This window comes from Aethalodelphis obliquidens, unplaced genomic scaffold (assembly GCF_003676395.1).
Source record: "Aethalodelphis obliquidens isolate GAN/ISIS:26980383/991018 unplaced genomic scaffold, ASM367639v1 scaffold75, whole genome shotgun sequence".
Taxonomy (NCBI): domain Eukaryota; kingdom Metazoa; phylum Chordata; class Mammalia; order Artiodactyla; family Delphinidae; genus Aethalodelphis; species Aethalodelphis obliquidens.
Window position 1 is genome coordinate 6,790,188 of NW_020838019.1, and position 13,284 is coordinate 6,803,471.

The 13,284-nt window shown below is 34.8% G+C and overlaps 1 protein-coding gene across 5 annotated transcripts in view; it reads right to left on the reverse strand.

Moving 5' to 3' along the window:
- RPGRIP1L (RPGRIP1 like) overlaps positions 1-13,284 on the reverse strand; it is a 98,731-nt gene that overhangs the window by 73,115 nt on the left and 12,332 nt on the right. For all 5 annotated transcript variants that reach the window (XR_003429836.1, XM_027092181.1, XM_027092180.1 and 2 more), the window contains 2 exons: positions 10,524-10,626; positions 9,069-9,212 (listed from right to left, as the gene is read on the reverse strand). Coding sequence is in view for 4 of the 5 variants with exons in the window: in XM_027092181.1 (XP_026947982.1) it covers positions 9,069-9,212; positions 10,524-10,626 (247 nt within the window). In the remaining variant the exon portion in view is untranslated. The remainder of the gene's footprint in view (positions 1-9,068; positions 9,213-10,523; positions 10,627-13,284) is intronic.

Sequence of the window (13,284 nt, forward strand, 5' to 3'; positions counted from 1 at the left end):
AAGACAAAAGGAAAGAAATCTGTGGTGGGACTACAATTTTTCATTGAATGTTACATAGAAAAAAATCTACACACTTGCATATCAGTCACTGAGGTTTTTAGTTTATTATACACTTAGGATAGACTTATTATTTAAAACCAACCAGTAGTCATTCTTAACTTTGATAAATGCACAGACTCTCAGAGTTTGAAGGGAGCCCCAAATTTGATGACTTTTGTCACTTCTACAATGACTGATAATATGAATTTAATATCATTTTATAGTGTCCTGAAACTTGGTACAGAGGACACATCGGTCTTTAGCACAGCCATTGATCCACCCCCAAACTTCAGACTTATTTGAAGGAGGACTATCATACTCTTTTTCACTAAATGAAAAATATGCCATACAGCCACTCATCTTCCCACCACTCCCTCGAAACAAATGGTATCATAAGATTACCATTTATTGGAGTTTCCTCCTGGAGTTCAGACTTTTCAAAATATTTCCAGAAAAAGTGACTTAGCATTTTATACTAATAATGCCCAAAGCTGGCATTTAAATATGTTGCAGATGTGCCTTTAGCTGTAAGAGATCATTTAACGTCCACAGGGTATATAGAAACTCTATATGCTGCAATACTAGTTTGTATTTTTCCTACTGAGATTAAAGCAAATGTACAATTTAACAGGAAGATCTTGTTAAAGGTTAATCATAGATCTAAATGAATACCTGTTTTCAAAAGGCATTTATTTTCCTGACAGAGAAAGGTTCCTTAATTTAATACGTTTTACATTCAAAAGTATTTTAAAAATTGTGAAGCTTGGTTTTAGACTTCATTTTCTAAGAAAAATAAACATAAAAATTTTAAGTTCAGAAAATTATTTCAGTATTTAAAGTAAGTAATTTTACTTCCAAAACTTATCTAGTATACACATATTGGAAAAATTGTCACAACGCCCTACTGGAACCAGAAAATGGACTACAAAGCTCACACATCTGTAAACCAGCTGAGGACCTGAAATACTTAATTTTCCTCTTTGATATTTGAAAGTTCATTGTATTTTGGCATCGAACAGTTAGTTGTCCTCACACAGAAGATAAACAAGTCCAAGAACCTGGATCTTGCCCAGGTACAGTCTTAACACAATGTTAAAATAATTATGTGTCTAAAACATGTTATCTAGTAGTACTGAGCACACATTCAACAGTACACTCACCAATATTCCCCTCAGTATTATTTTTACTCACTAAGAAAAAAAAAAATAAGATGAAGGGAAAATATATTTTGAATAGATCTCAAGAAAATATTCATATTTTTTCATATTTATTAGTCAAAATAGAACTTACCTGTTTTCCCCAGAATTACTTGGTTTGACTGCTCAACAGTGAGTGACATTTATTGATACAAAAGGTTAGAATACTATTCAAGTAATTTCAAACCTCTTCTTACGTTTTCAGCTGTACCTGATAATTTTACTTGTTTTTAAGCATGTTAGTATTTTCAAAAGATATATACATGAGATATGTTTGAATAGTAACTATTACTTGATGACATTAACAAAAAATTAAGCCCAACAAGCCTTTCAGTCACATAGGGTCATAGAAACAGCAGGTTTTAATTTTTAATTTTCTTTGTAAGGCAAAGGCCAGTAAGTTGCAAAAACTTTCAGTGGTCTAATTGGTGGATGCTTTCTTGAGTATTTTCCTAAAGTCCTCGGAGTTTAAACTTTTCAGAATATTGACTTAGTATTTTATACTAATGATGCCCAAAGAGTGGGCACAGATACAACAGAAGTAGTATTTATAAAAGAGCAATAACAATGCGGTACTTTAAATAAAAAGTCAGTTCGCTAGAGAGTACACCTATTTTGGGATGACACAACACCTGCAAGTCTTTAACAATTATTTTAAAGTGTCAGTTTTAGGGCTTCTATACATAATAGTCATTATTATGATGGGATATTTTTGATGGCAACAATGCTGTTAAGCTGAAAGTGCAGAGTCAATGACATAAAGTACATAAAAGTTAAAAGCTACGTTGTGATGAATGTGGCATGGTCTTCAGGAAGGTGTGCAATGAAAAATCATCTGAAACCTGCCAATCAACATTTTTACACAGATGAAATATGGTAAAACGACAAGGGTGTACGTGAGAGAGGAAAGAGGGAAGGAGCTGTCACAGAAAAGTGAGAAGGATGTTGGAGGCAAGAGGGAGCTAGAGTCATTGCTAAGTGGCCTGTCCTAGACCTCTCTGCATGTGAAGGAAGGCCTCAGGTTGGTTTCCTCTGAAGAAGAGACAGGGCTAATTTTATGAGCAATATTTTATGTGACCTCCACACAGTATTTTCCTGCCCTGTTCCATGCACTATGAAGGGAACATCAAATCTTCAGGATGATGACATTCGAACAGAAAGAACAATGCATAGTAAAAACATTCAGATGAACTCTGATGGTCATGTACCAATTCATACATGCTGCATTACACATGGTGAAATGATCTGCAAAGGGATATCAAGCATACTAATTAAGTGCTTTGTAAAAACAAATTTCTCATATTTTTCAACAAGGATTTTGAAAAACACTATAAAAAATTAAGTTGGAAAATGTGTTTTTTTTTCTTTTCCTTTTTTAACAGACATTATTTAGAATTATGCTCAAATTTTCTAAAACTATGAGAAGAGCTGTTGGCCCATCTCTAAGATCAAAAACAAACTGAAATAAATTAGATTTTATCTTGAAAAAAAGTAATCCAGCTCAAAAACCTATGTGCCAAGTTTCTCTCATATAATTTGAAACAGTCAAGCAATAAACTCTGAAAGAGGAATTTCTAATGGAAGCCTTGAAAACACTTGACTCCAGCTTTGCTACTGGGTGCCATAATAAATCCAGAAACTTAAAACCTCAGATATACTGAAGAAGGAAAAACTTTCAGTGGTGCTATGTAATGTATAGTCTAATATGAAAGCTTAAGAAGCCAAAATCTTTGCTCCAGTGAAAGTTTCTAATACTTCATTTCCCAGGCACACAATTCCTCCCTGCCGCAACCCCCATCAACATTTCATTCTTTGCTGCAGCAAGGATTATGAATGCTAAAAAAAGCTTCTTGATTTTTTTGAGGCAAAAAATGTTGTAATATAGTACTTTAACACCATTTAGAAGGGAAGGTTTTAGAATACAAAAGTTGTTAGGTAAGATATTTATGAGGTAGAACGAAGAGGTTCTTTTTGAGTAACAGTTTTAGGGTAACTAACTTTGGGGGATAAGGTTGAAAACAATCTTAGGATTAAAAAAAACTCCACGCTTTTCTTTTTTTTTTGGGAACAGTGGCAGACTCTCTAAGTATATCGTTGAGAGAAGTGTAGGTCATTCATAGCTCTTATTAGGGATACACAGATAACAATAAGGTATCACTTATGAATAGAATTATATGAGGTTGCTAGTGAATTAAATGGAATAAGCTTCACTAAAATAGCCAAGTAAAGTCTATTTGAAAGGTAATGACTTTGCTCAAAACTGCTGCTTTAGTTCACAGATGAAAATAATGCTGCCTGATTTAAGATTGCATAAAGGAAAACGTTTGTGTGTGTATGTTTATTTGCCTCTGGATTGTATCTTTCTTGTGGTGTTGGTCAAAATGTAAATCAGAACTCAATATTTTCTTATTCTTAAACACATGCAAGGAATGGAGGGGGACAGTTATGTAGAGCTTTCTACATGTACATAATCTCTCTACATGTACATAAACTCTTCTGAAAATGGAAGGAGCATTCCCAAGGACTGGCTGGGGACAGGAAGAACCCAAATCCTGGCTCATCTTCTTAAGGGGCCATTTTGAAGATCAAGTTTAATGGATTCTGACTAGTAATGGGAATTTGAGAATTATATTAAAAATATCAAAAAGCCCAATGAGAAATGTAGACTCACTGGCAATTAAGCTGTAAAAGCGAACTAAAGGTTTTATATTGTTTTTACTTTTGGATAGAATTATAGCAAATCGGTGCAATAATACAGGCTATTTCACAATTATCAGAAGCAATGATTAGCATGATACAGGTCTTGGATGAAAAAAAACCAAATTTATTAAATTAATACACACTGCTTACTTAGGAGGCAAAATCTTTCAGAATACCAAGGTCTCTGGGGATAAAAGCATCTGGTTTTAAAAGGTAGGAACCACTTACTCATTTCAACCTCTTCATTTCACAGTTAAGGTAGCTAAATGAGGCTTAGAGAAGTAAAGAATCTGGCCAGAGTTCTTATGGGAGAGATCCAGGTCTAAAGAGAGAAATTCTTCCTACTCTTGTAAGTTGCTTCCTTTCTCTGAGATGTTCCTAAGTTTTAGCTTTCTCTCCACTCTCACATACACACTAACACACTAGTTACTATTAATTTTGATAATTTCTGTGGTTTAAATAAAGTGCTTGGGAAACATGCCAAGCAGCTATCACAAAAAAACTTAGATAACATTAATAATAAAAAACTTGGGGATAAAAGACATAGTATTTGAGTGTGATAACTTTTCATTAGGCAAATTTTAAGGTATTCAAAACAACAGTAGCAACTTGTTGGATATATTTTTAAAAAATGACAGATTACCTCCCTGTATAATAGTAATGTCTGCATGGTTATCCCTCGCCCCAGTTACCCTTCTATCCAAGAGCCGGATGTGCCCTCTAAATTAGGGGGCTGGGCAATCAGACAAATCCAAATTGAGGGGCATTCTGCAAACAACTATCATCAATGGGCTGGAAAAGACTGGAGAACCACTCTAGAATAAGGGAAACCTAAAAGTCATGACAATTAAATACAATACATGACACTTGATTGGATATGGGATTAAAACAAAGAAAAACAAAACAGGGCTTTCCTGGTGGTGCAGTGGTTGGGAATCTGCCTGCCAGTGCAGGGGACACAGGTTCGAGCACGTGCGGTGGAGCAACTAGGCCCGTGTGTCACAACTACTGAAGCCCGCGCACCTGGTGACCATGCTTCACAACGGGAGAGGCCACCGCGATGAGAGGCCCGCACACCGCAGAGAGGAGTGGCCCCCGCTTGTCGCAGCTAGAGAGAGCCTGTGTGCAGCAATGAAGACCCAATGTAGCCAAAAATAAATTAATTAATTAATAAAAGAAAAACAAAACAAAAATAGCAATTAAAAAAACAGCTATAAAGGCCATTATTGGGACAATTGGGAAATTTTAATATGGACTGTGTGTTTAGATGATACTACTGTTGCATTCATTGTGAAATGTCCTGAATGTGTGATAGCTGTACTGTGGTTATGTAGGAAGATGTCCTTGTTCCTAAAAGGTGCTTAGAAATGTAGAGAGGGTGACATGATATATGCACCTAGCTCTGAGAGAGAGAGAGAGGGAGAGAGGGGGAGGGAGGGGAATGGGCCTGTGCCTGAGTGGGCAGAATGCAGAACAGGCTGTGTCATTCACAAACATGCCAAGGGGTGAAAGGTATGTGTGTTCACACTACTATTCTTACAACTTTGCTGTAGGTTTGCCATTTTTCAAAATGAAAAGCTGGGGAAGAATTTTGAGTGCCAGGAAGTAATCCGCGTCTGTGCACAGCTGGAAAGATGGAGCCCCTAAAGCCAAGCTGCTTTGTATACTGTGCGGCTGCAAAAGGCCTCTGTGTTTTATGACTTGACAGTGTGCTGTCAACCAAAGGGAAGGGGGCAAGTCAGTGTCTGAAATATTTACGGGTTAAATTTCCTCCACTGGGACATTACGGCACTTACATGATTTCTAATTAAGAAGGTAAACACCCTAACATTTACTTAAAAAAACACTTAGTACAAACTAGTTACACATTTGGTAAGAGTATAAATATTTTTGGAGTTGAAAAAGTCAGTAAAAGGTAAAATCATCCTGATTTTAATGTTCATGTACATGTGTTCACTGGTTACTGCTTTGCAGTTAATTTAAGATGGCCTTTTTCATAAGCAGAAAATGTGCATTTTTATATTGTTTAAATTTTAATATGGATTTTTGTTCAAAACAACACAGACATTCAGGCTACTTGTAAATGATACAAGATTTTTTGCTAATGAGGCATTATGTAGAACATATGCAAAAATCACAACTCAGTCTTCCAAAATAGACCACAATAACAGGAAAAGACATGATTTTAATAAAAAAGAGCAGCACTGGGCTTTTACTTCAAAGCAATTAAGGGCTTTGGATAACCAAAAGTTTATGTCAAGCTGATGCCAAACCAAACTGGTCTATTAAACACATACTACGAAGAGTTCCTGTAATATTCTATGAAAAGGCTCTTTGCCATAAATATCAAGCACCGCACTCTGAAGATTACAACTACGTTAGGTTCATGTTTGAGAACAAGGAGTCCAACATTCAGATCAGACTTCTAGAATTTCAAATCTGAAATAATGTATCCATGAAAGAGAAGTTTAAATATGTTTTCCATTTTGTGATTTTTCTCTACAGTAAATTATACCAAGTTTTATATTCTCCCCAACATTTTTCAACAGTTTTCCATTAGTCTCAAAAAAATTTCTGTTACACATAAAATTTTGAGCTATGTGTAAACATATAAGAAAAAAAAAAGACTTGAAGACCCTTATTGGAAGTCATTTCTTCAGTTTTCAACAACTGTATTTCAAGAAACAATGTTATTCACCATAGGTACCCTTCCTTCTAAGCAAATAACCAATAATTTTCAATTTTATAAAACTGTAAGGTAGGGTACAAATTGCTTTCATTATCTGGCCTCTGCAACAAAAGCTTCTTTAATAATACTTATTTTGTCTCTGCTTCTAATTCTTGATGTGACAAAAAATAGACTGCTATGGTGGAGTGAATAACATAATCCCCTAAGGTTAGCCTTAGTTTAGTTTTTAAGGTAAACTCTTCTACGTGTATATGCTGATGTCTTCTGCTGAAAATACCTTATACTAGAAAATATGCAGACCCATCTATGACTCTAGTTCTTCGGCTGTTCTAGTCCTAGCACTGAAGGACTTTTGGATTTCCCTTTCAATTAACACAACACTCTAGTTCTTAGATGATCATATTCCTTTGGAAGAAGGAACAGCCAACACAGGGTCGATCTTACTCTTTGGGAATTTAAGAAATATAACAGAGAAAGTAGTCTGATAACCTTGTACTCAGCTGTTGAGGAATGGGCTCCAAGCTTGGGCTTGGCCTAATGCAGAATTTTTATATTCAGATAATATTTTAAATATGGCTGTTGGCAATTTATTAAGATCACCATATTCAGTTTTGGGGTCTTCAGCACTGTTCCTCACAAGGAACCATTTATTGGTTTTCCAAGAAGGCTAGGTCTATTCTTAGGGGGAACGTGGATAACTCCCAGGTATTTAAAACCCTGGTTCAAAGCCAGGGTTCAAATTACATTCCCTATTACAAATATAATTCTCAAAAATATTCATTTTTCTTTTGCCCTGCACTTAGAAGGGTATATTAATGTCACTAAACATATAGAATTTCATTACAAAATTTAATTTTACACATAACTTTTTAGGAACACAAATTAGTAGAGATAATATTAACCTTTTAAATCTTTGAAATAAAAAGCTTTTCATATATTTTTGGCCCACTTTATTTTTTTAAAACAAGTCTTCTATTATGCATCTTAGCTTTTTCAAATATAACTATGTAAGGTTTGTTTGTGAAAAAAGAAGTAAACTCTGATTCTGAAATGAAAAAGTGGAAAATCATACTTGGTTTTTCTAAATAAGAACCTACTCACATAAGTATGATATATCACTTGGTAAGGGAAAAACAAATAGAGGATCTAGGTCTGGTTTAAAAATATATTAAGAGAGGCTTCCCTGGTGGCGCAGTGGTTGAGAGTCCGCCTGCCGATGCAGGGGACACGGGTTCGTGCCCCGGTCTGGGAAGATCCCACATGCCACAGAGCGGCTAGGCCCGTGAGCCATGGCCGCTGAGCCTGCGCGTCCAGAGCCTGTGCTCCACAACGGGAGAGGCCACAGCAGTGAGAGGCCCGCGTAACGCAAAAAAAAAAAAAAAAAAAAAAAATATTAAGAGAGAAATAAAAGAGACAAAAGATATAACAATCATATGCAATGTGTAGAGCTCATTTGGATTCCAATTCAAACAGCAGGAAGTCATCGTTACAGAAGTTTGAATATAAACTAGTTATTAGATGGTATGAAGGAACTGCTGTTAATTTTGTTAGGTGTGCTAATGGCACGGTGATTACATTAAAAAAATTCCTTATCAGACAGCAATATATACTGAAGTATTTACAGGTGTGATGACATGATATTTGGCAGGGGCTAATTAATTAAAGAAAATGAAGGTGAAGGGATAGATGAAACAAGATTGGTTAGCATGTTGATAATTGTTAAAGTTGAGAGATGAGTACATGAGATTTCAATATACTACTCTCTGTACCTTTGAGTATACTTGTTCCAAACAAAAAGAAAAGGGCCATAAAGGAAGAAAATAATTCAAGGAAGAATATGGTAAAAAGATAAAATCTTGTTGGAAGCACAAAATGAGAGAAGAGGTATTAGGAACCAACAAATGACAAAGGAGGACGGAAAAGAAAATACTATATATTATCAAACATCAAAAATGAAGAGGCAGCAAGGAGACTACTGAAGGGCCCCACTGTCACCCATGACAATCAGCAGAATTTGATGCAAACTTTGAATATTAGGAGAGGTAACATCTTTATGGGATGAAAAAAATGGGTACTGTATTATGGAATTTACTACCTTTTAAGGTTGGGAAAAACAAATAAAGTTGGGCTTATTCACAAGGTATGCCAACAGCTGAGTCCTTGTCACACATATTTTTTTGGTAGGTACAATCAAATGGTATCAGAACTTCCTACCCGCTTGGTAAATGAGCAGAGGAAACAAGATGAGGCAGAGTAGGTTAGGGAAAAATGCCCTTAGACTTGAGTTGTTGATAGCAGTTAGTAGGTCTAGAGCTGGCTTATATGAAGAATGTTAAGTAAAAACATGATTTTTAAATAGACTAGGCTTATCCTTCTATGGCACATGATAAAGTATTTTAAACTAATTTTGACCTTATCAAAGTGATATTTCTGTTTTAACATACCTTTGATCTGTAGCCTGCTGTTCTCGAAGCTGAAGAAGAGATAACTCAATTTCATTTTCTTTTCTCCTCAACTGAGTTTTCAGGATCTCAGCCAAGTGCTCTAACTCTTCTATCTGGCCTCTCTGTGACTGAATAACATTTTCTCTGAAATAAAGAATCTTTACAAGAATTTGCAGCTTGAGAGAAAATCTGCAGTATATAAGAGCAGTACAAAGAAAGTGCTTCATAGTAAAGGGCAAGCAAAAGTTAAAAATTTTAGCTTAAATGCCCCGGCACATAGTGAAATAGGAGCAGATTAAATGTGATGATTTGGAAGTACATATGGAAGAATTCAAGGTATTGCTTTATATAAGATAATGTCCTAGGCAACAGACTGGACTGTGGTTCAATTCAATGCAGTATTTATTGGTCACCTACTAAGTACTCTGTGATCTGGTCTTCTTCAGATAATTTATGTGCCTTTGTTCTTTCATATGCACACCTGCCTACACCACCCAAATTAACACTTCATAGAGAGAAGGCAAGAAGTTTGCAAAACATAACTTAGTGGTCTCTGCTTTATATTTTATCTCTACCATGTCTGGCAGCATCCCAGTGTATCAAGCCTCAGGACTGGTCTGAACCCTTGCTTTTCCACTGACTAGCAGGAAACAAGGTTAGGTCTAGTCTTTTAGTTTTATTCTTTCACAGGCAATCATTACTGTAACTGGTATTTAAAATATTCAAAAGTAAAAGTTTAAGCCAATATTATTCTTAAGCAGCTATCTAAAGTATGATACTCTTTGTCTCCTGCTTTCTCTCCTCATTCAGAATTGTTACTTTTTGATGATCCAGGTGAAGGCCTTATCTTCATTTGTGTGACTTACAGACACTGAGATCACCATGAGGCTTTGATTAACTGGAAAAGTAAGCTAAACGTGGCAGAAGTAACTTTTTTGAAACCACAGTATGATGAAGAATGCGGTACCATAGAATCAGCATGAAACAAAATCTGAAATCCATATGTATTTGATAGCTCCAAACTTTTAAGCCACTCCCTCCAATTCTTTTTTCTTTTTTTAAACCACAGAAAGGCTAATTAATTCATGATCTAAAAAACCCTGAAAAACCAAAAAAACTACCTGTAATTCTTCTGAGAATGAAAATGTTGCCTCTGAAGCTTATACTATTCTAAATGACTGGGCTTTATGCCATTCCATTGAGGGGGAAATTATAATAAAGAGGACTCTTCTCTAAATGCTTCCACTGAGGCAACTGGTTAAGTTTTTCATTTACCTCATTGTACTGGAAAGATGTTATATAATATCTGTTCTTACCTCACAGATCTAGCTGTATTTTAATGGAGCAAATTATTTGTACACAAACCAATTTTGTTTAAAATAAGGGCAAGGGAGGGATCAAAAAAGACATGATCAATATACAGTGTTCTAAAATGATCACAAAAAGAATACATACAAATTTCTTATTTCTCCTCTGGCTTCTTCGAGTAAAATGTTGCCATGTTTTGTAGGCATGGGTTGCAGAGTTTCTGCTACATCTGTATCTTGGAATTTAATACCTAAAAATAAATTAATAAGATTATTAATTAGTGAAGTTATTTAGAAAAGAAGGACCCTTGACTTGCTATCGTAAGGAAATATGCAATACAATAAAGTCTCTTAAGTACTGAGAGATATGTGCTCCATAGTACAGAGAATCAGACATACATTGCCAAAGGAACTGTTAGATCTCAGCCACCAGTTGGCATTAAATAAAACACAGCAACAAGTATTGCTCATTTAACAAATTCTACTATGGAAACCAAATTACCCAGAAATAGTTTTATTCAACTTAGATTTAGAACTTCCAAAGTAAATGCTGAAAGAACCAAAATTTTAACAGGTCTTTACAATATAAACTGAGGTATGAAGGAAAAAGTTTTCAAAACCGTGATTTTTTTTTGAGTATTTTTGATAAAGTTTCTTGATTTTTAAATTACTCATTCATACCCCTTGACCTTACATTTTGAACCTTACCTTCATTTGTGTGATTCACAGATACTGTGAGCGTTAAGTCAAAATGTTTCCTGTACTTTCATTTATTCTACCTCAATAAGAAAATCCATATTTAAACAAACGTAATTTGAGACGAGATCATCAATAGGATTCCTTTAAATGAAACATTTTGCTGCTGCACTTAAATATAATTTTTCTTATAAAAATAATTACAATTTTTGTAATTTACAATAATTTTGTAAATATTGCAAATTACAATAATTTTTACAAGCCTGGCCCCATTGTTAAAAAGGAGACATTCTTTTAATTATAGGAGTTACTTTACACTTATAGAATAATTAGGCTATTAGTTTTAGGTAAATGAAGTATGACAAATAATTTAGATTTTTAAAATGGAGAATAGTTCCAGACATAAAGGTACAGAAAAAACTCATTCTCCTTATAAAAGTTTACTTTTTAAAAATGAGAATTTTAATTAGGAAAAATGGAACTATCATTTGCTATTTCCAAAACTTTCAACATTTATTGCTGTAATCCAGAGTAAAGAATGGAACAGGCCCTGCCTAAAACATTACAATAGTTTACTGTGTTAAAATTTGCCAATTATATTATTTTGGCAGTAATACTAATTCTTAAGCTTTTCCTACATAAATCAAGGAAAAACTAAACATTACTACTAGAACTTAAAAAAAAACCCCACTTATACTCAAAACATATCTTAAAACTTACAGTCTCATGGTGATTTTCCAATGGCTATATTTAAAACGTATACACTTTATAATCTTTCTACTGGTTCTTCACAATAAGAATTGTTTTTACACTACACTGATCACATCTTAAGCCAGTACTTTCTATCCTTTATCCTGACAAGGTACAAATAGGAAACGATAATATTTGTACAGCAGCTTTGGGGGGTAAGACTGCTTGTGGCCCAAGAGGGTCAGGGTTCTTGCCCAGCCCCTCAGGCTGTGGTATTTCTGACAACTCTGGTCTAAGTCCCAGCCTCAAAGGCGGTCTTGAAGAGTCTATTAAGGCTACTAAGGTAGCGATCTTGATAATGATGCCTCAGGTTTACACAGAAAGAAGTTAGGAAAGTATTCATTACTATTTAATCCTTTGTGCAACTTCTATGTCCTAGATTCTGTACCAAAGAGTGAAAAAGTTCTGAATTACTAACAGTGTAAATACAAGGAGAAATTAATCTATGTAAGTAACATTTTAAAGGCCCTTCTATTCTGTGGCTCTTCTACAAGGAGAAACTTCCATCAAACTCTTCTATTTAAACAACAATTCATAGTACTAGATTAGCTTGCCATGTTAATCTAATATCTGGGCATCGTTTTTATTTAGCATAAAAGACCTTGCAGACCACAGGGATCATCTTGCCCAACTGTAGTCACAGATGACAAAACTAAGGTTCAGAGAGAATAAATGACTATTTAAAGGTAAAATATATTGTTGTGGACCTCCCATCTCCTGACCTTTCTTCTAACCTGGTGTTACCATTCCATTTTACAGATGCGGAAAATGAGGCTCTGGGAAGTCAAGTGCTCTCTTCCACATAAAAAGTTAATTAGCAGCAGAATGTATTTTTGATTTATAATTCATTATGATTACTTTGGTTATATTCAAAGTCTACTGCTAATCTCACATAGCTAGGAGTAGCCAAGCTCTTTTATCCTGGAGCTGCCTCCTGCCTACTATGGAGGCCTTACTGACTTCAAAGGAACTCTGTCTAGGGAATATATAGTGTTAACATTTTGGCTTGGAGAGAAAAATAGAACAAATTTTTCTCTTTTTCTGTTCAGATGGCGTTTTTTGTTCCCTCAATGAATTGAAAGTTTTACATGATTTTTTTATTTCCCTAAAAATGTTTGGTCTTTAAGTGGAGCACGTTCCAAACAAAGATGAACTAGAACTAAAATTCGATTTCCTTCCCTAGTAGTTGAAATGAAAAAAGTATTCCTTAAAATATTTATTGACTTTTTGCTTCATTATAAATAAAGTTTGTCTGTGGGTGGAGGGAATGGGGAATTTTCATTAGAAATACTTAGGTTCTGTCTACAGTATTGAGTCTTCTATATTCAATTGAATTGCTCTGTAAGCTCGGTAGGTTTTAGGTGATTCATTTTCAAGATGAGAAGAGTGATTGACCAATGATCATTTTTTGAAGATGGAAGAGACCTTTATGGTCGCTTGCTTAAATCCTTTTATTTTATGTG